This window comes from Melanerpes formicivorus, unplaced genomic scaffold (assembly GCF_026170545.1).
Source record: "Melanerpes formicivorus ecotype bairdi unplaced genomic scaffold, bMelFor1.0.p_v2 SCAF_29, whole genome shotgun sequence".
Classification (NCBI taxonomy): domain Eukaryota; kingdom Metazoa; phylum Chordata; class Aves; order Piciformes; family Picidae; genus Melanerpes; species Melanerpes formicivorus.
In genome coordinates this window covers 6,462,319-6,489,643 of record NW_027142381.1, presented here as the reverse complement: position 1 = coordinate 6,489,643, position 27,325 = coordinate 6,462,319, and the positions used below count along the sequence as shown (strand labels likewise).

At 46.7% G+C, this 27,325-nt stretch overlaps 1 protein-coding gene across 1 annotated transcript in view; it reads right to left on the bottom strand.

Moving 5' to 3' along the window:
- VPS53 (VPS53 subunit of GARP complex) overlaps nucleotides 1-27,325 on the bottom strand; it is a 75,306-nt gene that overhangs the window by 17,607 nt on the left and 30,374 nt on the right. The window contains exons 8-17 of the mRNA XM_068154765.1: nucleotides 23,673-23,751; nucleotides 22,055-22,198; nucleotides 20,744-20,886; nucleotides 19,622-19,763; nucleotides 17,831-17,932; nucleotides 13,759-13,853; nucleotides 8,812-9,054; nucleotides 7,208-7,355; nucleotides 6,236-6,318; nucleotides 2,635-2,713 (exon numbers count right to left, since the gene is read on the bottom strand). Of these exons, the coding sequence (XP_068010866.1) occupies nucleotides 2,635-2,713; nucleotides 6,236-6,318; nucleotides 7,208-7,355; nucleotides 8,812-9,054; nucleotides 13,759-13,853; nucleotides 17,831-17,932; nucleotides 19,622-19,763; nucleotides 20,744-20,886; nucleotides 22,055-22,198; nucleotides 23,673-23,751 (1,258 nt within the window). The remainder of the gene's footprint in view (nucleotides 1-2,634; nucleotides 2,714-6,235; nucleotides 6,319-7,207; nucleotides 7,356-8,811; nucleotides 9,055-13,758; nucleotides 13,854-17,830; nucleotides 17,933-19,621; nucleotides 19,764-20,743; nucleotides 20,887-22,054; nucleotides 22,199-23,672; nucleotides 23,752-27,325) is intronic.

Here is a 27,325-nt window from a genome sequence, read left to right as displayed (position 1 = left end):
TGTTCCATGTCCAACACTCAAGTGGTCCAGCAAAAGGGGGATTTTTGTGATTTCATGGAGGATGAATCAGTCTCCAAGTCTGCAGCATTCCACTGCCAGCTTATTACAGGCTCCAGCATCTGCAACTGATGGGCCAGCACCTTCTCCCTTGACCTTCTGTGGCTCCAGAAAAAAGAGATGAAAGGCAGAAGAAGGACAGTGGGTGCTGCAGGCAGCAGATACTTGAAACTGCCTCCCCTGTTTCCCAACACAAGTCTTGGGTTGCACTGCTGCATGCTGCCCTGTGTTTGAGGGCTAAAATGCACCCATGCTGACTTTCAATTAGCAGCTGGCACGCTGCTCTGGGGCTTTCCTTCTGTTGGAGAGGCTATCACAGCTCCATGGCTAAGCGCTTGCTGTTGTCCACGCAGTTGTAGGGGAGTAGGAGACTGCAGCTGTGCCAAAAGGTTTTAGCAAAACATAAAACCCCAGCAAGTGATGGATATGAGTCACTAAAATGTCCCTCAGCCCCAATTACAGGCACAGTTCTAGGTATAAATCAATGCTTAATTCAGCAAGTAAATCAAACCCCATCCAGGGCAATCCATAAACTTAATTGAGGCACAAATATCCCACACGGATTAGCAGTTCCCTCATCCCAACAATTAAAACCAAAACACACCAGGCAATTTCAGTGCCTGCTACAGATCAGTACAGCACATTCACAGCACTTTGTTATCCAGGATATGACAAGAGGGGTTTAGGGCAAATTCCTTTCCCACTCCACATCCCAGCTCCCCATCCTGCAGCCGTGTTTAATCCTTCCACACCTGCTGTAAAGTCCAAGTCAAGATTATCACCTATAAATTCTGGGCCTTCTCATCATTCACCATTTCTTCCAGAACACACAAAGTAAAGAATGAGGGAAACTCAGCACCATTTCCAGCTGAAAGCAGTATTTATGATGCCATTTTCTGTGTTAGATCTCTCGAAGTGGCCAGCAGCCAAGGCGGATTTAGAGGTTTAAGTATTTCTTAATTCACCTCTATAGTTACTGAACATTTTTGCAAGAGGGGAAAAAAAAAAGCCAGACTCCAACAAAGGAGTAGGAGTGATCAGTCTTGGAGGAGACCAGAGTGAAGTACATGAAGCTAAACAAAGGAAGAGGCCTAATGGAGCAGCGGTCTGGAGACAGCCCTGCCTTCCCAGCACAGGGGAACTGCAATGGCTCAGGCACACTCTTTATTCCTTTAATAATTCCTGATGTTTTACACCTCCAGAAACTAACTCTGTGTTTAAATAATTATATGCATTTCTCATCCAACTGCTGGAGTAACAACCTAGCCTTCAAGGAAAGGGAGGAGGGTGAAGGAAAGCAAAAAAACCCTCTTGCACCAAACCCAGGTCTAGTAAAAATCACCTACGAGTGATTCTGCCTGATGCAAACAGTGGAACGTGTGCAGGAGTGACCAGTTATTTATTTAGTCAATTCCATAACACTTCACTTGTTTATACATCCTCAGTCCCATCACATGGGCTGCGTTTTACTAGGGTTCCAAAGACAAAAATAAATGGCCTGCCAGCTGCTGCTTTCTCAAGGTTGTGGTTTGCTTGGGTATAAACAGGCAGAGCACAGTGACTCAAAGACTACCTACCACGCTCTGTGGGCTCAGCAGATCTGAGGACTGCCATGGCACACACACACACAGAGCCCACCTGAAGCACTGAGCCCTTCCTGATGCTGTTGCTTTGCTGAGATTAAAAAAGAAATGATATAAAAAAATCCTCTTTTCATTTGGAACAAGGACAAGCTCTATGACCAGCTGCATTCCACCTCCAATATTAGCTGGGGGTGGCTGGGGTAGTTACAGCTGGAACACATCATAAAGCAGAGAACTGAACTCATGGCAGGGAGACAGCTTGTTGATCCTACCAGCATGGAGCTCTCTGGGCTTAATATTTCTAATTTGAACAAAAAAAAGAAAATAGTTCAATCCACTTTTGTTGTCTTCACCTCTGTCTCAAGCAGTCTGGGTTTTCACAATACTTTGGCAAGAAAACCCTAGCTCTGCCTTTTCAAAGGTATAAAAGCCAGCAGTCTAACTGCAACAAAATCCTTAGGCACTAATCACTTGGGCCTCTCTAGGAAGGGCTCCATGCCTCCTTGAGGGGATCACAGGAGCAACAGGGCTCGATCTCAGCTCCACATTACCCTTTGAGTACCTCCATTTAACAGCCACAAACAGGCAGGCTTGTAAAGCTCCTAGTCAAGGAACACAAAGAGGACAGCAAAGGAGAAGGTGCACTCGAAACTCCAAGCTAGCAAAAGTTTTCCCAATTTCAAGGCTCTCGTTGGCATTAAGGAGGGGAAAGAGAGAGCCTTAGACAGTCACAGAAAGGATTGTATTATCCAGGTGGTTTAATGTGCTGTGAAAGAATGAAAGCTCTCATCTGAATGATAGGAGGTTTTGGAGTGAAGGATGTGTTTGTAAGTACAGCAATTGCTGCTTTAAGGAGCAAGCAGAAATCAATGCATGGCTGCATCTCACAACAGCATCAAAGGGATGTGTCAGAAGTGAAATCAGGCAATCAAAGCAACCAGAACCCCACAGGGATCTTAAGGCAACCTCTTCCCCAAACAAATCCATCCCCTACCTTGCTCATAGCAGTCAGGGCAGGGTCACAGGCTGCATCCAGGTCCTGCACTAACAGCTGTATGCTGTTGGAGATCACACTGTGAAAAAAAGACAAGCAGGAGTTTCAGAGCAGTCCTCAGCCCCAGGGAGCCAGAACTGCTGTGCTCGGCCGTGAAGGAGGAAAGTCAGCTCCGAGCTGACAGCAGCCTTCTGCTGGGGAGGCATCTGGCTACAGCTTGCACTGAGGAGAAGCTGGGAAGTGCTGCAAGCTATGCCTCAGAGCTACACAATGGGCTTTAGGGCAGAGAGGCCACTTTTACAGTTGACCTTTCTCTGCTCTGACACATGGAAGGGGCTGGAGGTGAAAGGCTTCAGGAAGGCTAATCCCTACCTTCACATCAGGAAGAGGAGAAACCTCCAAGTTCTGAGCCCAGACTCAAATTCAATCCAGTCTGAGCAGAACTACCATATTATCATCTCTCCACTTACTCACAGTCAATACTCTACTACTCACAGAAACTTGCAAAGAGGATTTTAAGAAGTACATCTGTCTGAGCTCTGGAAGTGGCTCCCATTTGAGCAGATCAAGGCTGATGTCTTATTTACACTACGTCTAGGATCGCCGCCATCCATTGTTTGAGCTCCTCAGACACACACCAGGCCAAAGGACACATTAATCAAACACACTGCCCTCCCTCCCTCCCTCTTTTTAATTTTTAAACAGCATGATATTGCTTAGAGACATATTTGATGCCACCAGGTTACGACGTGCACAAAGGTGCAACTGATCCTAAAACAACACCGAGAAACAGTCTGCAGCAACTCAGACCACCCTCAGAGGCATGTAACCCAGCACTCAACAGCACAGCTTCTGCTACAAGAAGTGACTGTGTTTCCCTAAGCACAGCTTTTCAAACCATCACAGATGCCTGTTTGGAACTTTGGGATTAAATATGCAAGAATTGGACTTTCCTTCGGCTCCTTCTCATCATGGTAGCACAGATGGAAATTGCAGCTCTGTAAGAAACCTGACCAATGCCTCCTCAAAGCATCTTTCCTCCCCCTCATCTTCTTTGTGAAGTTCTGTAGTTCACTGTTCAAAATATTTCTGTGTCCTCCTCCTCGTTGAGATATGGTTATCACCCACTCTTAATCCTGCTGCTGGGATCCAGGTGTTGTTCTTCACCACAGCCCACGCAGGTTGTCTTATTTCCCTTCCTAGAGCTGCAGCACATAAAAGCTGGCACAGGATGCCAAGAAGAGACTCTTCCTTCAGAGTAATTAATTTGCTTGTAAAAGCAAACTCATCCAAAATCAGCTGGAAAAATTACTATGGGAGATGAAGTGGCTACTGGCTTCAAGTTACACAACCTGAAACTTGCATTGGGATAAAAAAAGCCTGTGACCATTTCTGGTGGTGCCTCTGCTTCTGCTGGGCACTACAGAATTCACTCCCTTGGGGGACTCCACCAGCTCAAGTAGTGCCAAAGGAGCTGGACTGAAATAACCATCCCATGGGCACAGCTGACTCCAGCAGGGCACCTGCTGTCAGGGGCTTGTAGGAAAGAGTTGTGGTTCAGCACCAACATGAAACAACCCTCAGCAGCTTCACCACAAGTCTCCACACATCAGGAGGTCTGTCTGAAGCTGGGCCACCAGGCTCTCATCTAGAAAGCAGAAGGTTGTAAAGTGGGAGAGGATCCTTTGTCTACACTTCCAAACAAGCACCTGCAGTGAAGGGGCAGCAAGGAGCTTGTTGTAAATGTGCCAGGACAGCCTGGATCCTGCTTCTCCTAAAAATCACTTAAAATCTTTGCCCCAGGCAGCACAGAACAGTGCTTCAGCAGCAGTTAGTGAATCCTCATACAATCCCTGACAGATACACAGAAGCTGAGAGATCAGAAAAGCCAAGATCATAACTGGGCAGCACTGCTACTGCATAGTAAGTTCTCACTAGAGTAAACTCAACACTTCAGGTCTTCAAGGGGTCTCTGAATGATGCCCACAGCCTCACAACACAGGAATACAGCAGAGAGTGGAAATCATGGGTTCTGGATTTGCATGACAATCATTTTCCTTCTCTTGAGCTCCAAGAAATCATCCTGTCCCCCACTTTTCCTAAAGAAAATGCTTGGCCACCTCAAGAGTAACCTCCCTACACATGGCCTTACACACATTCAGGCTGGTTCTGCACTCTCTTTTCTGTGAAGGAAGAAACACTTTCCAGGGTGTACAAGCAGCAATGTTTTATCACTTCTTTTATGACCATGCCTAACAAGACACCAAATCCCAGAAGCACCAACTTCTTTGCTGTTGAATGAGCAACCACCAGAGAGGTTTATAGCCATGACTTATGCTGACAGAAGACTTAAAGCACTCTACTGGAACAGGCTGGAAGTCAATTAAAAAGCCTTGGTTACATCAGGCCTGTCAGTTTAACTTCCAAACTGTCCAAAGCAGCAAACCTGAGCTATATATTTAAGCAATTTCTAAAACACATCACACTGCCTGCCTGTGACTAGCCACCTCATCAGGCAGCCACTGTGGAGACTGAGCAGTGACTCACTGTAACTGGCTCCTGCCAGACTGCTCATGACAAAAGGCAAAACTCAGCCTCAGCTTGCCCCTGTTAAGACAATTCTATCATCTGGCCTTTTTTATTTCTACTCCCCCAGCTACCTTAATTGCTTTGGCTTAGTGGACACAGCAACCCCAGCTTTCGGGCAGGGATTCACTCTTACACAGGTCTGAGAAATATTCAAAGGGAAGGGAGCCTCTGCAGCCTGGAATGGAGCCCAAGATCATGTGAAAAGCCTGGATGGAGATTCAGTGGGATCCTGCCCAATGGAGAAAGAGAGGAGGAATCACAGGAAGGAAGTCTTTGGAGAAAAATCTTATTACTATCTGGGCAGAATCTGAGTTTTAGGTAGTAGGAGTGCTGGTGACAGGGATCATGTTCCCAGCTTTGCCAAGGTTTCCTTTTGTCTGATGTGAGGCAAACCAATATTTATGGGGTTTTTTTGGCCTCTATTTCCTTCTCAAACATATTCAATCTGTTTATCAGTAGTGGAGAGGAGAGGATGTTAGAGGGGAGTATTTTTAGCATCGCTATGTGAAAAGTTATTTCCATGAATGATAATCTTCTCTCAATTATAACTCCCAAATATAAGATTGGATCAGTCTTTTATGTCATCTGAAATGGAGTTTGATCATACTGACAAGGCTGCTGATTAACAGTGGGAAGTTAAAGCAGGAAGGAATGTACTGAAATAGCTTCCTTTCTTGAAATGTAACAGCTACCTCACAGAGCTGCCAAGATGCAAATGATGTTTCAAATGGAAACTCACTGTTTCCCTTCCACTTTCCAGTGCTCTTGTTCCTTTGGCTAGGAGGATGGGGAACAACTACACCTAAAGAATTACTGCTGATCTTGGACCAGCCAAAGGATGCCCATTCCTTCACCAGGAAAATCTTTGTGCCCAGGCTGCCTGGCTGGGTGGGTCCTGCTGCTGGCTGGGTCCCCACGACACAGGGATCTTGGGCTTGTATTACTCCAGCACCATCTGGCTGACAAACTGGGATGTTTGAGACATTGTAGGAGGATCATCTGCTGAACCTACATGCTGAAAGTGTCCATCTCTCCTGTCAGGTTGATTCTCTCCACTAGACTTGCATCCACTTTTTCTTTGAGTTTCTCTTCCAGCTGTCAGGAAACAAAACAAGCAATAGACAGATCAGATTTCTTACTTGAAATTACCCTTCTTGAAAATTTATGTCCTGGAAAAGTCAGCTTCTTAACACCTCATCTGTGCCCAGACTACATCCAAAACTCAGCCAGTGCACTGGAAATCACTCCTTGCTGGACAGCCTGCCAGGATGGGCTACGGTGGCACTGTATCCTCCGAGAACTAAACCTCCAAGATCATGCATGCAACTCCAGAACAATACACTGACCTACCAGCTTAACACCACAGCATCTGGCCTGCTAACAAAGGATGTTTTTCAACACTCTCTGTGTGCCCAACCTGCAGAGGAGGAGGATTGCCAGTTTTAGTGGTGGAGAGACCTTGATACAGCCAAACATCACAGCTCATCTACTACCCTGTGGCATTTTGAAAGCACCTGAAGTGTAACAAGTACTGTGGCTGCAAAGTGTATCAGCATAAATACCTCCTCTCTTCACTCCACCTCCTCCCAACAGTTCATGCAAGCATTTCCCCAAACCTATCCTGAATTGCTGCTTTTTCTTTCCTTTTTTCCTCAAAGGGAGCTCATGAAGCACAAGAAGAGTGGTTCTGTTTTCAAACAATTTGGTCCCCAACCCCAAACAAATTACCTAGGAAGTATAAAAGGATTGAATCCAAAGTTGATGCTGCAAAGCAGGATTACAAGCAAATGACTTTTCTCAGGCAAGATCAATACTTATCTTTCTTTGAAATACAGATTTAATAACAGAGAGCTCAATAATCAACAGGATGCTGTGTGGAGCAGACACTATTAAGGATATTTCAGTATTTCTGACTCTTCCAGCCTTCCTCCTCAGGAGGGAGAGGAGCTGCTGCTGCTGGGGGCCCTCTCAGAGGAACACTCACCTGCTGGGTGGTCGCCAAGCAGTACTCTGCAGTACTCAGGATGCTGCAAATGAGGCAGAGCTCTTCTAAAGTAAACTTTGCCACTTCAGAGCCTTCCTTTTCTTTCAGCAAACTAGTGATGGTGAGCCCACCACTGCTGCTGGTTGTCCTGGAAAAAAACAACAACACAACACAACACAACAAAACAAGAGAAAATCTGTGAGGCTTTCAGGCACACAGGCATCCACCCTGCAAATCACTGCCAGGTTTCAATGCCATGAGAAGCCCTTATGGCCACAAAGTCCAATGTTGTGTGTAACACAGAGCAGTGTCACTCCATCAAGCCCTCAACTGCCCTTCTAGTTAAGGAACATCCTTTAGAATGGCAAAGTCTTCTGGCAAAGGACAACTCATTCATGAGATGGTAGATTAGGATGCAAGTGGAATACAGCTTCCCCCAGCCTGCTTCACCTCCACTACCAGTTACTCAAAATCTAATTAAAGATTACAACAAAATCTCAGTAGCTATCAGGCAGCTTGTCATATTTATCTTCTCAGTCCTAAACAGATGTCAACATGCATTTGAAACTTTGCTAACCTGCTTTAAAAACTGATGATATCAACAGAGTAAATTATAGAAGATGTGGCTTCTTTCCACTGTCTTTCCAGTGATTAATGGCTGTGTATCAACAAAGAAAGACTCGGAACACTTCCCAGTCAGGAAATTCCCTACCTCTCAACTCTTTATAATGCAAACCCATTAGAAAAAAAAAAAAATAGGACAGTGATATTTATCTTGGACAGCAAAAATGGAGCAGACAAAAAACGTGTATGAAGAATGCAACTGAGGGCTGATGGAGAATGCACATTCAGATTATCTTTCCACCTGTCTGGATGTAACCTTCTCCCCCTTCCATCTGAAAAAAAGATTTTACTGGTTTCACAAATTCATTCTGCTGCTCCCAGGTTTACAAGGGAAACAAACTGCAGGGGGCAAACAGCACACAAAATGATCTGTGGTTATAAGGTTGGCTCTCAAGCTGCTCCGTTAGCCTCTATGCTTATCCCTACTGCTGTAAGCCCATAATGACTTCCTTTATTTTCACTGATTTACATCCACCCATTTTATTCATACAGACATAGAATGTTAGAGGGCAGAGGGAGGGGCAGGTAAGCACCACACAAATCAAACACCTTCATTAGAGATTCTTCTGTGGACAACACTGAGCTAAGGCAGCTACGGATCGCGGTGTGAATCGGCTGCCCGAGTAGCAGGGGCAGTGCAATTCTGAAAGCCAGGCCTCTCTGGAGAGTCTTGGGGGCTGGCATTTCAACAGGTTCTTCAAGAACTGACTGCTAATCAAAGCCAAATATGAAGCTATCCTCCAGAGGCCTTGAAAAAGCCCAATGCCATGCCTGGCCATTTGGTCTCTTGCTGTCCCTCAGTGCAACAAACTGAACTTGGGAGAAAGCCCTGCAGTAAATGGGTTCAGATTGCTGCTGCGTGGTTTCTTTGACAGAGAAACAGAAGTGTTCACAAGCAATTAATTGTCTCCACAAAGCATCTGCTCCTCACTGGAATGTCTCACCAGACGGTGCTGCAGCACTGGGCAAGCGAAACTCACTTGGGCAGGTTTCCAGAGAGAATTTTCCAGGCGTATTCCCGAAGGTACTTCTGGAATATGGTGGTCAGGGCTATCATGGGCTCGCCCGTGCTGAGCTGGGAGCACTGCACCATGCACTTCTTGTAGTACACAAAGAGGTCAGCACAGCTGGGCAGGACGGCTCCTCCCTCGTCCACGTTGGGCTTGGGGGGACCTTGAGCCTTGAAATCGGCCACAAACCTGTCAATCAGCTCGCTCAGATTTCTGAGGGGGGAGGAACAGCAGAAAGATGTTTTAGTGTGTTGGGGAGAACAAACAGAGGGAAGAGAGAGAATAATACTGCCCTGTCCTGTGACACCAGCAGACACATTCAGATTTTAGCAGTGGAGTATTCCAGCCCTTCCTCATCTCCTCCCTCCCGGCACAAAGCTCGCACAAGAACGCAGTCCGGCCTGATGGGTAACGACCTTTCGCGCTCCAGAGTTTTAGTGGCAGCTTCAATCTGTTCTCCAGTCACATACAAAGGCTCTCAAGCCTGCCAGGACTCGGTTCAGCACATTTGATGCAAGTGCATAAAGTGTATGCTCAGGTTTCATTCCTGGCACCAGCAAAAGTAACAGTTGGGCTTCCCATACCAGCGGCCTCCGGAGCAGAGCTGGGGGAGTATGGCTTTTAAAGGGCTGTGCTCAAGATGGTGAGCCATTTGCATTTCTTGGTCCCATTTGGATACCACCTGGTTCTGCACAGTTTCACACATCCTTTAAAGAAGTTTTATTTAGCAGGAGCACAAAGTGCACTTCCTACTTAAACTCTCTTCAAAAGCACAGAAAGCCCTCCTATTGTCTCCAGTGATTCATTAGGACCTGGTCCTTACTTAAATATTTTGGTCTTTAGGCAACAATAAACTTCACTTCGCTGTTTCATCAGGACAAAAAAGCTTTTTAGCATGGCAGAGAGCCAGAACCATCAACACAGAACTGAAGAAGCCTTCTGATCTTGGGAAGTCCCTCTGGTCCTACTCCTCCAGAGACAGCACGTCTGTGGCAGGAACCAAGACCGGCTCTGCTGACACCGGAGCTCAGCTAAGTGGAGCAACCTTTGCCAGACGAACTAAATCACAGCAATAAACCTCCTCCCCCAGACACACAAGCACACCACAACCTTCCACAAGGAAGTCTGGCTTTTGAGGAATATATAGACATTTCAGATGACAGAGTGGCACTCTGCTGAGGAAAAAGAGTTGTGAAGCTCTTATGTGTTATATGCCCCACTCCGCTACGGTCTCAGCTCCACCTATCCCAGTTCTCCCCTTCCCAGAGCAAAAACTTCACCCCTCTCTCTGCTGAAGGTCCAATGGCTGGGCTGTGCTACAATCCATGGTATCCAAGGAGAAAGCCAAATCCTTAGAAGGAGGATGGAAAAAGAAAGAACCAAAGCACACCAAAGCACCCACAGCACCACACAGTAGAAAGGGTGACCTGTCTCTTCCCTGATCAACCTACAGACTGCAGCACTACTGTGGATGATCCACAGGGCCAAACTGTTCTACAGATATGTGCTTGCAATAGGAGGGCTCTAAATCATCCAGCCAGGCTCTTTGGTTTAAACCCTCAGGCTATTGTACAGACAAGTAGCCCCTATTTTCATGCTTGCTGCTTTGAGCACTTGACATAGCTCTGATTCCACAGATACACACAGTTCCTGGGCTTCCTTACAAGACCTGTAAATCCATCAGGCTGCTCCAGTGGTGTGATAAATCTCCACCCTGGATGAGCAATCGAACACTGAACCCAAAGCATTGATTGTATTCGACCACAGGGAAGCAAAATGCACCTCCCCTCCTAGCTGCAGGAGAGCCAAACAGCTGGCTGTGGCAGGAGCTGCAGCTTGCCTTCAGCTTCTCAAGTGCAGCAGATGTGGCTTCCTCCCTGTCAAAGTCCCACTAAACAGCTGCATTTCCACCTCTGCATCTGTGCTTTGCTCCATCAGGGCAACAAAGTGGAGCTTTCTTAGCCCTTGCCAACCACTTTGGGCTTTTTTTCATTCTCTCAGTCTCCAGCCACAGTGAGGAATGTCAAAGCCTTTTGTTTCTTTATGCTTACTCCACATTTCTCCTCTTCTCAGAGGCAGAATGAAATGTATTTACATTTCCCCATCCTCCAAGGTCTTGTCAACTGGGATGCAGGAGCAAATGCAGCTGTCCAAAAGAGCTGGGAGAGTAGCACTTGGAGCTTCAAGCTTGTTCTGATCCTAACCTGGACAAACTGCTCATTGAAGGCAGGCCATGAGGACTGCTCTTACTGCAGTATGGGACTGACCAGGGTACAGTGCACTGTGAGCAGTCATTTATTATTAATGTACATCTGAGATCTGAGTTGATGTCAATCAAACTTTCACAACTAGGCTCAGCTGGCCCAAACACAATAGGAAGGCTAACAGCCTTTGTGTGGTGCAACAGGAGCACAAAGAACGTGGCAGAAAGAGCTGCTGGGAGATGAAAAGTGAAGAATGCAAGAAAGCTACAGAAAATGAAGGTTTCCTCTACAGACACTGTATAAAAAGCTCCAAGGAAACTCTCTGGTAGCCCAGGTGTGGCATTTCCTAACAGTAGTGTGTTTAGGGGAGCAAGAACTCTCCAAACCTAACCAAGAGAAAATGTGAGATGAAATCACAAAGGGAATTTTATTCTGGTTCTGAAATCATTCCACTCCTACCTTCCACTTCCATTTTGTTTCACTTGACCTATTCAGTGCTTCTTCTGCATCTCTGGCAGTCATGACAGGAACTAGGCAACTCCTCAGCAGCATGACAGAAGAACATGGTGCTTAGTAGAATCATAGAGTTGTTTGGGTTGGAAAAGACCTCTTAAGATCTTGGAGCCCAACCACTAAACCATGTCCCCAGGTGCAATGGCACCTCCCTGGGCAGCCTGTTCCAGTCCCTGACCACTCTTGCAGGAAAGAAATTTTTCCTGATCTCCAACTCAAACCTCCCTTGGCACAACTTCAGGCCATTCCTTCTCATTCTGTCACCTGATTCTAGACAGCCAGCCTGTCTCATGGTTGGTATCTGTTGGGCACTGGGGAAGGGGGATGGCACCCAGACACCTGAACCACTTGGCAGGATAGCTTCCACAGACTTCCTGCAGGCCACAGACACATACCATGAGCAGAAAGTGCCAGGTTTCCAAACAGTCTGAAGCACACACACACACACATTTGAGCACTCTTAACCACAGCTCTGTGTACTCTCAACACAGCAGAGCTGGCAGAGCTCTTCCATCAGAGCTCAGCTCACATGTGTCTGCTCCCATTCCTGCAGCAGACCACGAAGAAGAGCTAAAGACATATCCCAGAGGGGCAGAAATGAAATCTGCTTTGCTGTTAAGAAATCTGGTGTTTACACTGCAGCTAAGGGTGGAGAGCAGCATCTTTCAAGTCTTTCTTTCAGGTGTCTCCTCTCAAATTGCTAGAGATTTTGGCACCCTGCTTCTCTAAATGGGTATGGAAACAATTTTTTTCAGGAGAAAAAGTCCAGGCTGCTTTCTGCCATGGACTTAAGGCAATGATGAGCAAAACTGTCACACTATTCTCACTGCTCAGAGCCCAAACATACAATTAATTATCTAAGCAACTCCTCATTTTCAGACACCAGCAACAGATTCCTCCAAAGTTCAATCAAAGGCGGTGAAAGAGAGAAAATCCTAAAGGCAAGGCAATTTTGGCAGGCAAGGGCAGCATGGGGAATACTGTGGCAGTTTTTCCTTTGAACTGCTTGCAGCCCGTGGCTATGAAGCTAATATAAAACATCTCAGGATTGTAAAGGAAAAGGGAAAAGGAAAGGGGGAAAAAAAAAGCAACTGAAAGGGCAAGGAGCACAGTGGGGTAGAATTACCCAAACAGGGATTACAATGGCCCCCAGTGAGAAGGGAAAGAAATATTCAAACAAGTCAGAGCTCAGCTGGCTGAGGGCAGGGAGTGGGAAAGAGCTGTTTGCCTTTGTTACACTGCAGAAGGGAACCTCAGCCCAGCATGACAGCCCATTGTGCAAGGCTTTATTTATTTATTTCAAACTCAAAGCTCGAGGGGAAGTGGCAAAGCTTTGCCAGGGTAGCTACATTGCAGTTTGCACCTAACCAGGACATCACAAGCCTCGAGTTATTCATTCCCTCAATGTGTTAAACCCTTGGGAGAGAGAAAGGCACAGACAGCCGAGTTACAGGAGGCAGGCACCTTTCTCCTTCCCAGCCACTCACCTGTGCTAAAAGACTGCACTGAAGCTTTCTCAACTATCTCCTCTCCCAGCTGGCACTGCAGTTGTTACAGAGATGTAATTTAGACCCTGGTGTGAATCAAGGTGCGCAAGAAAGCGTGGTGAGAGCTCTAAAAACTTCTCAGAGCTCCAAGCTGAAAGCTCCTTTCATTCAAGTTATTTTGCTGTAAGTCAAAGGGGAAGATGAAAAAGGGTTGCAGGGATTAAAGCCCCTGACAAAGCCCCAGTCTGTGAGCGATGATAATATTATCTTACGGCCAAGCTCATCTCCAGCAGCTTTCATCTAAGGATCTCAAACAACTTCTTGCTGTAAAGCAAATCTTGGAACTCCTCTGCCATGAAGCCACATGTGTATTTTAGAGAAAAAACCACCAAACCTACTATTTGTGGAAAACATGAGATGAAAGCAAGGCACATATCTGCATTGGGAATTGCAGAGGGAACAGAAGCAATTTCAGAAGCACTAAGCCTCTGCTGCAGAAGGGCAGTGGGCAGTGCTCCTGCCTTTGCAGTTACAGATGAAGCCACCACCCACAGCCCTCTGAACAAGGTCCTGCTCATCCTAACTGTCTAGAACCATGAAAGCAGACTTTCAGGAAATTAACTTTCTGTGGCTTGAGTACAAAATCTAGGCCAATCCAACTGCAACAGACATGCAAAAGCAAACAAACCCAAAAGAGCAGGTTGGCTACTCACTTGTCCTGGGACTCGATGTACACATAAAGGTGAGGCTCAAAGCACTTGGAAACAATACCATGGAAAGGATTGTCAGGGACCTTTGGCTTCTTTGGCTGTAAGAAAACATTTAGAGTCTTGGTTTCAAACCTGCTCTGTAAGACCTAGAAGAAACAATAATCATGGAAACATAGAATGGCTTAGGTTGGAAGGGACCTTAGAGATCACCTACTCCAACCTGCCTGCTGTGGGCAGAGACACCTCTCAGCTAGACTTGGCTGCTTATGGCCTCATCCAACCTGGCCTTGAACACCACCAAGGAGGGGGTAACCACAACCTCTCTGGGTAGCCCATTCCAGAGTCCCATCACTCTTGTACTCAAGATCTTCTTCCTAAGATCCAGTCTAAACCTACCCTCCCTCAGCTTAAAACCATTCCTTCTTCTCCTGTCTCTAGACATCCTTCTCAAAAGTCCCTCTCCAGCCTTCCTGTAGAACCTCTTCAGGTATTGGAAGGCACCTAAAAGATCCCCTCAGAGTCTTCTCTTCTAGCTCACTCAGCCTATCCTCATAGCAGAGGTGCTCCAGCCCTTGGATCATCTTTGTGGCCCTCCTCTGGCCTCAGTCCAACAGCTCTGTGTCCTTGTTATGCTGGGTACACCAGAACTGGATGCAGTATTCAAGGTGGGGTCTCACAAGAGCAGAGTAAAAGGAAGAATCACTTCTCTTGACCTGCTGGCCACACTCCTCTTGCTGCAGGCCTGATGCAACAGCACAGAAGGACACAAGTCTTCAAAAACACTGCACACAGAAATATGTTGTCAAATAATCAAAGGCATAAAGCTGATGGAATTTTTGGATGTCCAGGACTTTCCTTCTTTTTGCAGAGCTTTAGTGTTCCAACAAACTCTCCTTTCACTTGTAGAATACCCTTATCCTCAAAGAGAAGGCTGCTCCAGGCTAACAGACTTCAGCAGGAGAATCTTAATGCAGTTGGTAAATAAAATCTTGCTGAACCCTTTAAACAGCACCAAGACTCCACTAAGTCACTTCTGAACTGAAATGCAGCAATTATTGGGAAGCAGCACTGAAATACCCTTACATTTTAGAATATTAGGGATAATAACTCAATGATACAGGCTCCATCTGGCTGAATGTGGGTTAGATAAACAACATGCAGTTACTGGAGAAGGTGGAATTATACAGGCAACATCACAGGCCTGCTTCCACTGTGAAACATGTTTCTGGGGATGCAAAGATTCCTATTTTCAAATCACATTTGGAGCATTAGGCACAGAAGCCATGAGGGAGTCATCCAGTTTACTCTCACTTCAGTTTAGCACCATGCTCTACGCAGTGGCCAAGCACATCTCTGTAATGCCACTGGGACTATTCATATGCTTCAATCTGTGTGTGTTTAAGCACCAGGCTGGGCAGGTCCTTTAAGCTCATCTTTGCCCTACAGCTACATTTTTAATTGTTTTTACTGCCAGACAATATTTCACATTGCTTGCTGGGGAGCTGACAATTTTCCCCTGCCTGCACAGAGCGGCTCTGGAATGGAATTCTTGCTTCTCTCTATAAAGAGCCAGGATCAGCTCCTGGCCAATAAAGATATGAATTTTTCCAGCTGAATATTTTTTTTTCTTCTTAGCATAAGAGAAGCAAAACAAGAGAGCCTAAAGGACATCATATTCCCCTGAGTGACAGAGGAGGTGGCACAAAGTCATTTGCAGAAAGAGCAAAGAAGGACAAGGCCAAGTTCTGCTCAGAAAGAACTGAGACTGGAAGACACAACGAATACTAACACATGGCTGCAAACCCAGAGCTTCATGGAGACCAGACCACCTCTATGAGCCTGGCTTCATTAACCTTCTAAGAGCATGACTGGAGAATGTAAGATTTTACAGCTTTGGGAGAGAGCCACTACCCAGCATTCTCTATCCCAGTCCCTTTGCCAGTGCCTGCCTGTTTCTGCCGGATGCAGAGGCTCAGCGGAGCCCGGAGCAAAACAATAGGTGGTAATGACAGAAACCTCCAGCTGCCAACTTTCCAGGATGGCAGCACCAACACAAGGTTGCAGATTCATGATGTTTACAATTTACCAGGCTGGAAGAGCCAGCTCCTAATGCAGAACTGGTTTTGTGTGTGTGCCTTTGCATCAGCTGCTCCCAGCATGGTGAGGGGAATACTAAATCTTTTAACAGTAGCAGCGAAGCTGTGTTTCTGAGTGTGCAATCCTGTCCAAAAGCTGCAGATGTTTAAGCTATTTCCTTCTTGAGTTTGATGGAAATAATAAAAGGTTACTGTTGTCACAGTAAGGAGGTCTGCAGCTGGCCCAGTTTCCTTTCATTACTCTCCAAAGTAAACAGATTAAACTGAACTGCTAGGATCACTAAAGGAGGCTCTTTTTTAACACGGATTCCCTCTCCGCCAACCCTTGTGCTCCCTCTTACACTCCCAAGTGTCTTGAATTCTCAGAACTAGTGTCTTGGAAGAGCTTTATCACTCAAAACTCTTATTTTCAATCCTTCCTTGTCCCTTCTCCAGCTAGTAACAGAAGATGAGACCTCCAACAAGGACTTACCAGCACTAACCACCATATGCTGGTCCTTTGAGCCTGAAATCCTGGAGCCTGTGGGGCTCCCATTTGGCAGGCAGGTGCCCTTGCAGCAGAGCCCAGCACTGCATGGTGGGCATCAACACAGGGTGGACCCAGAAGGAGAGGAACAACCTCACCACAAATGGCATTTCAAAGGATGGCTTCGTACCAGCCTCCCCATGTGCAGGGAGCAGAGCAGTTCCTTTCTCAGTAGCACCTGAACTGCTTCTGGCCAGGGCCAGGGCCAGGGCTAGACCCAGCTCTGAAGAGCCTCAACAGGCTTGGCAAGTTCTCTCTTCACCTGCCTTCCAGCACTGCTGACTTCTTCAAGGAAATTCTCTCAGCCCAACACTGCTTCAGGCCAAGCTTCCTCCAGCCATCACAGACACTGGAATGCAAGCTCCTGATAAAAACTACACCTTGCAGATGTCTCCTTAAGTTCCCTATCTCCATCTTCTACATCACTGATAAAGTCTGGCCAGTATCAACTGCCCAAGTCATATTTTGATGGAAAGAGCAAAACTTTGCTTAATCAGGACTTGTGCTGTGGGTAGAAGGCAGAGGGTTGCCCTACACCAAACTGTGCTGGTGGAGAGTTACCATCCCACAACCTCCCCAGGGGCATGGATCTGGGTGGCTCCTCAGGGCCTGCTCCTCCACCAGGACACCATCTGCATATGGCCTGTCTACAGGGCTATAAACTCAGCAAAGAGAGGGCAGTAGCCTCCCCAGTTGAACACTTGAAAACATCTGCCTGGTGAGTAAAAATGACAGGGCTTACAGGCTTTGATATGGGTGCCAATTAAAACAATTGTGTTTACCATTCACTCCTCTCATGTTTGCAGAGAGCTTTGGAAACCCAAAGGGCTTTCACAAGTGGTTAGGTGTTGCTTGCTTTGCAGAGGTAGTGAATGAAAAGCACTACAGAGATAAAAATCCCAGAAGTGAGATATCTGAGGTGAAAAATCTCAAACTGCCACTTGAAAGTTCAGTGAGTTGCCTGGTGACTCCAGACTGAAGTTTGCTTGGCTGAGAAGGTAAAACATGAACTGCAACTGTTTGTAGTGGGAGCTTCTTCTGGGGTCGGAGCGGCCAGCTCTGTTCATCTTTCTTTGACAGAAATCATACAACTATCAGGGGTTGGAAAGGACCTCAAGGATCATCTAGTTCCAACCTCTTTGCCATGGGCAAGGACACTTCCCACTAGATAAGGTTGTAGTTACATTTGAGCTGCTGCTGTATGGCCTAGAACAGAACCCAACTCACTCTCAGGTGGCAGGATTGTCTCCTCACTGTTAACTGAAATAAAGATTGCCACAGCAAACCACAGTCGTGCTGGGAGCCTGTGTGCTGCCCAGAGAATCAAAACTCACCTAAATTAATTGCTGGAAAAACAAATTGTTCAAATCAATGTGATGGGAAAAGCTTAGGCACCACCAGAGATTTGGACAGAGCCTCCCTCACTGACAGCTGAAGAACTTCAAAGACTCACTTTCTCCATATCGCTTTTCTCAATCACAATCTCATCTGTTTCTGTCCCAGTTTCATCCTCCAGAAATGGGTTGGTGGAAGGAAGTGCCACTTCTGGCTTTTTCTGTTAAAAAAAAAAAGAAGAGTAAGATCCCCAGAGAGCAGCCTGGTTTGTCCCCATCCATGTTTAGCTTTGCTAAGCCCTCCAAAGCACTGTACAGCACAGAGGTGACTGCAGACTGCCAAGCAGTTCCTCTCTAATCCAGGTTAAAGCCCACTCCCTCTTGCTACAGGGTTAGAGCCTGGCTCCCTCTCCAGCATCCTACCAGCACACTTCACCTTCAGCACCCTCTTGCAGCCTGCTGTTCTTGCCCCAACACTCATCTGCTCTGCCTGAGTTGTCCCTGCAGGGGCATTCTGACCCATGGAAGAGGCTGCCATGGGCAGTGGTGGAGTCACCATCCCTGGAGGTGCTCAAAACACATGCAGGCATGGGGACATGGGTTAGTGGCCATGGAGGTGTTGTGTTGACAGTTTGACTTGCTGATCTTAGAGGACTTTTCCAACCTTAATGACTCTGTGATTCAAATTCCCACTCCCTCAAACCATGCACTCCAAAGCAAATGGAGCCATGAGAGCAGGCCCCAAACTCTGCTGCCACCGTAACTCCTGCACTACAGCTCCCACCAGGCTGCCTGTCCCTGCTGTGCACTCACCACAGAGCCATTTCTAATTGTGGCCCTCATTTTGTGTATAAACCAGGTCAGGTGTTGACATCCAGAGTGTGACAGCCTCCAGGTGGCTTAGAAAGGGTGGCAGAATGGATTTTCTATGATTTCAGGCCACATCCTCCCCTTCTGTTTTCCTCAGCTGTAGCTGCTTCTGTGCCTATCTTCTCTGAAGGGCTGAGAGCCCAGTGAAGCCACTTTAATTAAAGCTGCACATTCTGCATGAAATTTGTCAGAAAAATAAAGGCATATTCTTGAGAGAGCTAAATTCAGCCAGGAGGAAAACCTTACAGGACTTCCCTTCTTAATTAGTGGCACCTACTGATCCACAGCAAATTAGAAGCTGGTCAGGCAGGCTTGCCTCCTAGGCTGAATTAACACATCTAAGCAGGCTTCCAAACACCAGCTGGACAGAGAGGCCAACCTCAAACCAGTGGCTTCTGAGCCACACGTGGACTCTGTGCTCCCAGGGCACTTGGCTGGCAGAGCTCTTGGCTGAGATTTCAGGCAGTGAAAGCACAGAGATGACCCCAGAGATGTTCGCTGAGCTGTTTCTCTTGGCTCTGCCTTTGCAATCGACCAAATCAGACACCGAAACGTAGAAGGTCCCCAATGCTCCTGCAAGTAAGCCTAAGCCAGCAGACAATGTGGGACTGAAAGATGGTACCATGTGGTGAACATGTGGTAACTAGAAATGAAGGGGGGACTTTTAGGTACGTGTCAGGGACATGCAGAGAACAAACATCATAATGCAGTCACCATGCTGTAATTTGTGGTTCTCCATAGCAATGTGGCTTCAGCTGCAAACAGCACAGGTCCAAGGAGAACCAAGAAGCACACAATCAATGCACTTTCCTTCTTGTGAGCCCTGTGCCATTCTCTCTACCACAGTCTGCAAGATCAAGGATCACTTTGCTAATCACAAGCCACTGAGTCACACAAAAGACCCTAACCCTCTCCAGCCAGTGCTTAGAGGAGGCTGCAGGTGACACCTTTTGCAGTCTCCCTTTACCACTGCTCTGAGAGGGCTTCTTTCTCCCCAGGAAGCTGTTGAGTAAAGGGTTGCTCTTTAGAAGTCCCCTTACCACTGTCCCATCAGCTAGGGTGCAACCTGAGAAGCGTTTGGCCAGAAGTCCTTCAAAGTTGGTTGTCCTCTGGATTGCAAACAACAGCAACTTCACCTCAATCTCCTTGGCTCTCGTGCGCATGATCTTAGCGAGCTCTGTCCTGAAAGAGAGAAGGGAAACAGCAAAACACAAATGTGGTTTTCTATAAAGATCTGAAACCCAATACTGCCATTCAGTCCATCCCCTGGAGAGATTTTCATCACAAAACTCAAGCTGACTCCTAAGATGCTAATATAAAACTGCTTCACAGATCACGTTTCAAACATAGCCACAGTTGTACAGAGCTCTGTGGGTAACAGGACTCCACCTTCTCACAGCCAGGGCACTGCTGCAACCAGGAAAGCCTACAGCACAGCATCTCTGACTGGGGTCTAGAACAAAGGCAATGGTGCTACTGGGACCCCAGCTGGTACCTCCTTTGGGTTCCTTGTCTCTGGCTGTCAAAGCATGGTCCAAGGCAGCCACACCATGGGTGGCTCACACTGTTTGACTCAGCCTCTAACAATACTGATTGTTACCTCTCTTACACTGAAAATCGATTTCCACATCATCTCACTCCCTCAACAGTACACAGAGTTTTGGTGCACCTTCTCAGGGTTTTCACTCTTCACTTGCTTTTAATCATGGACAATTCTGTATAGATATTTGAAGACTGATTTCCAAGTCCTAAGGACATACACAATCAATTTGGTAGCAGACAAGCCAAGCTTCTGTTTCAAGGAAGATGACTCTTAATAAATCCTCCTTAGAAATACTCAAAAGGCAGGGGTCAGGAGGATGAGGCCAGGCTTTTCTCAGTGGTGCCCAGTGACAGAGCAAGAGGTAACATGCACAAACTTGAACACAGGAAGTTCCATCCAAACATGAGGAGGAAGCTCCGTACTTTGAAGGTGGTAGAGCACTGAAGCAGCCTGGCCAGAAGGGTGCTGGAGTCTCCATCTCTGGAGTCATTCCAGACCCATCTGGGTGCAATCCTGCACAACCTGCCCTAGGTGAAGGAGCTCTGTCAGGGGGCTGCAGCAGATGAGCTCCAGAGGTCCCTGCCAAGCCCTGTCATGCTGGCAGGCCTCGTGGGCTGACCTGGTGACGTGGCAGAACTCCACGGCGATGCGCTCCGTCATGCACCACTCCGGGGGGAACATGCGGCCGTACTTCTCCTCGTAGTCCACCAGCTGCCGCTTGATCCAGGCGTAGCGCCTGTCGATCTTGTCCAGCCAGGCCACCTGAACCAGATGGAAACAGCACCTCCAGCAGCTGCTGACATTCAGCCTGCCTGCCTGCCTGTGCTGCTGCAGCCTCCTAGAGCAGCTTGGGCTATCGATTGAAGCTAAAGTGGCCACTACTAATAACACTCCGAACGCCCACGGCCGTTCTTCAAAGCGCTTAAAGACACACCAGGCTGAAAACCCAATCTTGTGTGAATTAAGAGAGCAAGTTCTGTTGAAAATGAGGATAACAGCACTGTTAAATCATGTAGGTGCTATTGAACATTCAATCCAATTATAATATATTTGATCCCACCCTCCCTGTTTGGCAGACAGCGAAATTAAACACGAGAGATCCTGAGAGATGAGAACACAGGCCTTGGATTCCCCTATTCAGCTGGTTTTTTACACTCTGAGGACTATGGACTCATAAACTTCTAGAAGAATTCTTACAACAGGAACAGGATGGGTTTTTTTCCCCCCATCCCCACCTCAGGATTAATGTGTTCTTGCCAAAAAGTAGAAAGATTGATCCAAAACACTGTGATGGAGAAAATGCTATTTAAAATGAAGCACTTCAGCCTTTTTCCCTCCCCCTCTTTGTCACAAACTGTGGACATTTCAAACCTGGTAGTTCAAGGCTGGTTTTGTTGAGTTGGGTTTTATTCAAATCCAAGATTATTATAGTAAGTTTTTTTACAAGTCCTGTTAATCCTCTCTAAGTTCCCCTAGCATCAGGACAGGAAGTCTCCATCTGAGCTACAAAGATTAATCCACCTCCTGGAAATCCCTTGCCCCCCCTTTTTAGGTATTTTGGGGGTTTTTGTTTGTTTCTCTGAGGGGAAGAGACTTTTTTTCCAAGTGTGGGGGGTTTGCAATCTTCAGGGTTCAATTTTTCAACCCCTCATTACAGGGCAGAAAGCACCTAGCTTGAATTTATTTAGTTGCTATACAAGGGGAAAATGTTTCCAGGGCTGATCTATGCAGCTGAGGGCTAAGGTGGGAGGAAGTCATCCTGACATTGCCTCCCAACTCATCAGCCAGTTCACAGCACACCCCCAAGTGACTGCCTCCAAACCCTGCGGTTAGGAATGTTGCACCACAGGACCCTGTGGAAATCTGAACTTGGTCAACACCAGCAGAGCAAAATGCAAAATCCCACTGCAGCTTGTGAAGCTTCCCTTACATCTTGGTTTTCCTGGAAAAGGACCAGGTACTCAGAGAGGTGCTGCTTAATGAATTTCTTGATGATTTCCTGTTTGATCCTGGGATCCAGGACGTTGGCAACCAGACAGGCATCACGTAGGACATTGCTGGGGCCACCAGGCCTCTGTCAAAACAAAGAGGAAGAAAAGATTTAAGGTTAAATAGCTGAATGGGTGATTGCAAAGTGTACAGCACCCAGGTTACCTTGGCTTTATCTTTTCTTGTCTTTGTGATGCATCTGCTGCTACTTTTTATTACCAATTCTTTACCTTTCTTCTGTTGGATGAAAACTGACTTGCTCCTGTTTCACCAGCTGTAAAGCTGCTCTGTAGCTCAACAGCCAAGAAGCTCTCTACCACAGAAGAGCTGCCACTTCCATCTACAGGAAGGAGTGTTGCCCCATCCCTTCTACAAAGCATTTCATCAGCCCAGATATTCTGAGGAACAGCTTAAGAGAAGTGGCTGACAAGCAGGACAAGCAAAACCATTTCCTGCAAACCTGAAGCCCAAATTAATGGGGGGGAAAAAAAAAGCAGTCTAGAGATGATTAATGTGCAACACTTCAAGTAGCATCTGCTGGGCTGTGTTGATGTGCCATGATGTTAGTGGAAGAGGCAGAAAATTTAGAGTACTGTAAAATTAAAAATGCTGGTTTGAAGCTAAGTCACATGGACAGAGATCTGCCCTTCATCAGAGATCTGTTCCAAACAGTTCCCTCACTTCTGCAGTTGTTCGTTTTATGCAGAAGTCAGCAGGGCTGGCGTTCTGCAAGACAGAACTAAGTGCTTGCTTTGAAATAGACTCAAGCTGACACCTACCCTCCCTTATTGTTTGCAAACATTTGGATGCATTATTTTGGGGAAGCACATTTGGTGCTTTAGTCCTAGCCCAGATTTGTGTCTCCTGCTGGCTGAGTAAACCAGAGACAAACTTAGTGGCAGCATGTCAACAGACAGCCCCTACTTGGCTTTAGCTGAACACAACATGAACCTTTTGGGTCCAACAAGAAGCCAGTAACCTGGTTCAGATGATGAGGGAACCCCACTCTGGTCTGTCAGGTCACTTTGAGACACTAAGAAATACACCCAGCACCCTACAGCCTGGGGTTACTCCTCTGCTTTCTAAAATAGTATCATAGTATAGTATCATAGTATCAGTCAGGGTTGGAAGGGACCACAAGGATCAGCTAGTTCCAACCCCCCTGCCATGGGCAGGGACACCTCACACTACATCAGCCTGCCCAGAGCCTCATCCAGCCTGGGCTTAAACACCTCCAGGGATGGGGCCCCAACCACCTCCCTGGACAACCCATTCCAGGGCTTCACCACTCTCATGGGGAAGAACTTCCTCCTCCCCTTCAGCCTGAATCTCCCCACCTCCAGCTTCATTCCATTCCCCCTAGTCCTATCACTACCTGAGATCCTGAGCAGTCCCTCCCCAGCCTTCCTGTAGGCCCCCTTCAGATACTGGAAGGCCAAAATAACTCCTGAAACTGAGAGAAACCAAATCTAGATGTAAAATGAGATCAACCCCCATGACACTGAATAGTTTTCAGCAAGACTTTTCAATGGGAGGAAGAGGGGAAGTGAGAACTTTACCTTTGTACCTTGAGAAGGAAAGGCTTCCTCAAAGTCAGCCAGGATCTGCTGTCCCAACTCATTCTGTGCTGCTTTCACCCTGACAGGGAGAGAGGAAGCAAGGGCTTTGGGGGTGGTACAACCAACTTTTTTGCTTCATTGCCTGTAAACATCACTACAAAGTGGACTGAAACTCTTAACAGCTACATCCAGGTTTCCATGAGCCAACAAAAAGCGTGCTAAAGTGAAAACCCCCACATGTCACAACATCCGCCTGACAAAACTGGGAGAGCACTTGCTCCCTGGATGACAGCTCCAGCTCTACAGCATTGACTCCTGAGCTGTAGCAGAACATGTCCCTGATGCTCTTGCCCTGCTGCAATCTCAATAATGAGCAGTTAATCAGCTGAGAAATCACAAGGGTTCCTTTAAAGCCAGCCTGATCAATCTGTCTTTACATTTGTGTGTGCCAACCACATTTCAACAAACCCAGGTTTCTAACACTCCAGAAGGTCTCAGTCTTCCTCCTGAACCCTTCCCAATTCCACTGCACTGACCTACTGTACTGACCTACTGTTAAATGCATCTGTGTGGACACTGCTGGCTGCAGTTTTATCCTGTAAGTCTTCTGTGTCCTAAGAAGCACAAAAGAGCAACAGTACGAAACGGGTGAGAAGGGTTTGGAGCGACCCACAGCCTTGCTCTTTATTTAGCTGAGAGAATAAAGCTTCCAATTTCCAGAAATAAAAGTCAATACAGCTTAATTGATACTTCTCAGGAAATGGAAATGCCTACACACACTGGCAAGAGCCAAAACAAACAGTGAAAGCACTCAGAGCCCGCTGCAGCCCTTGAATTCTTCCATCACGTTTTATTATACTGGGAAGGCTTTAAGGTCTGAACTGATCGCTCAAAGCAGTGGATTTTTTTCCACTCAGATTGATGTGCTGGAAAGAGTAGCTGCATTTACTTTTGAGACAATGTTTGTTCAGACTGTGGGGAGAAGGATTTGGATTTATTTTGCTGTTTAAAGGCTCCTCAGCCTTATCAAGGAAGGATCTGCTGCTTTAATCTTCCCATTTGAGGTCCATTAGTAGCGGAACACTGCAGGATGACCTGATGATGCTGGAGAGCAGGCTGGATTCCTTAATGGTGCCAAAGGCAGCAAATGCTAGGCCTTTAAAAGTGATGGCTGAAATACAACTTTATATCTGTGATTTAAGTGCATGTATGACCTGCCTTATCCAAGATTTATTTAGGGGGATTTTGCTGGAAAAGCTTCCTGCCTGCGCTGTCAAAAGCCATTCCCACTTAAGCTTTCTGCTTCAGAGGAATGCTTAGAAACTCCTCTCCTCCTCCAGGTATAGATCCCCACTTAACACCTTCAGAACTGTGAAACAAGAGAGTGAGATGTTGAAATAGGAATGGGAAATTTAAGCAGTAAGGAGGAACTCGGCCCAGCAGTCACAATAATCCTGCCTAAGTGAGCACCAGGAATTCACATGAGAAAGCACCACAGAACCAAACCCTTTGATCCTTATGGAAAAGGAGGGGGGGAAATAAGAAGGAAAAAAAAGACATTAAAGATGGATTGGATATTTTAAATATCAAGAAACAAGAGGTCTTTACTATCAGGAATGAATGAGTGTGTACAAACGACTGGAAGTTATTAGCTGTGGTACTGCTTTCCTTACGAGCTGCAGGAACCTTCCTAGCTGACAGCAGCTGCAGTGGAAGCAGAGTGGAGGCACTGAGAAGAGCAGCAGCCAGGCTCCTAAAGACTCAACATATTTAAAAGAGGCACTGTCAAGCAGTTAAAAGCCCTGTCCACAGGCTTTGTTGGTTTAGGCTCCGATTCAGGAAAGTACTTAAGGATAATCTTAACGGGGATTCTCCTACCCTTAAATTAAGAAGCTTGCAGGAATGCCTTGCTGAAATGGGATGTTAAATAGATAGATATATGTGGCTTTAACAAAAAAGGTCCTGCTTAAAAATCTCTCAAAAGCAAACAGGGAAAAGGAGGTTTAGCCTTTTTCTCCCCCTTTGTATCTTGTAAGATAGAGATAGGACAGAGACATCAAAGCAGCCACAGGTTTAGGTATGTGTGAGCAATGAGAGGGAGCCCCACTGCCTCCACAGTAACTATTGCTCTTTACCTAAGCACACAGCCACACACCCAGAAACGTTAAAACCTTGATGGCATCTCTTCAGAGAGCCACTGCTCTAGGCAGAGATGACAGGAAGGCTCTCTCTGCAGCCACTAGAGATGATTGCTCCCCATGGAAAGCTGTGAGCCTTTCAATAATTCAGAACAAATCTCATGCAATGGGAACTGCCACCACAAAACCTCCCCACCAGGCTGGCTTCTCTCACTGCTCACAGACCTCTCTGCAGGTGGAGAAGTATCTCTGTGTTTAACCACTTGCAGAAAGGGAATTGCCCACTAAGGCTCAGCAACAGCAGGCACTCCTGGTTGGTAACAGCTTTTGGATCCCTCCTCAGAGGGCTGGAGAACCTCCCCTAAGGGGACAGGCTGAGAGAGCTGGGGCTGTTCAGCCTGGAGAAGAGAAGGCTTCAGGGAGACCTTCCAGTACCAGAAAGTACCACAGGAAAACTGAGGATGGGCTTTTTAGCAGGGCTTGTAGTGACAGAACGAGAGGGAATGGATTGAAGCTTGAGGAGAGCAGATTTAGACTGGAGATTAGGAAGAAATTCTTTGCAGTGAGGGTGGTGAGACACTGGAACAGGTTGCCCAGGGAGGTTGTGGATGCCTCCTTCCTAGAGGTGTACAAGGCCAAGCTGGATGAGGCCTTGAGCAACCTGGGCCGGTGGAAGGTGTCCCTGCCCATGGCAGAGAGGTTAGAACTGGATGATCTTCAAGGTCCTTTCTAACCCAAACCATTCTATGAATCTTTCCAGGACCAGATGCCCCCAGCAGCCATCCTGGCTCACTGTAACAGGGAGCTGCCTTATTCCTGGGATTGCTCACCTGTGCCAAAACCTTTGCTTCCCCAAGTATTAGCAGTTTTTGTTTTTCTGACTTTTGTTTTATGATTAGTGGCTTTTGTTCTTGGTTTCCCCTGCTTCAAAAAAACCCAACAAACCAAGAACCCAAGAACCCCCACTGTTCTGTTTCAAATGGCACTGAAGTACTAGAAACCACAACTCCTGTAGCCAAAGCTACCAGAAATCTTAAACTACCCTGGCAGCTTGCTGAGATAGAAAGAGGCTGAGCTAGCCTGTTCTTCTGGGGCAATCTTATAATCATCCTTCTCCTAAATACTTTCCAGGCTTTTTTTCCACTATCTGCAAGGCTTGCTTGACCACTTTGATGGGTGGGTTTGTGGCCACTAGCTGCATGCTCCCTCCACAGACAAAACAGAGGACTGAGAGATAACAAAATATTGCTATTGACTATAAGAAAGAGCTTCCATTGTGCTGTAGAAGAAGCTGGTTCAGGAACCCTCTTAGGAAAATATTTCCTTTGGGATGTGAACTGTGACACTTCTCTATCAATACTCAACAGGATCAGCACAAGAAGCCAATTAATTGAGGGCTCAGTCAGGTTCCCAATGAATACTTACAGTGGGGTTTTGTTTGGTTGTTTTCAAAGGGTCAGAACAGGTGGAAAGCAACACTAAAAACACATCATTAGTCTTCACAGCATCTAGGAG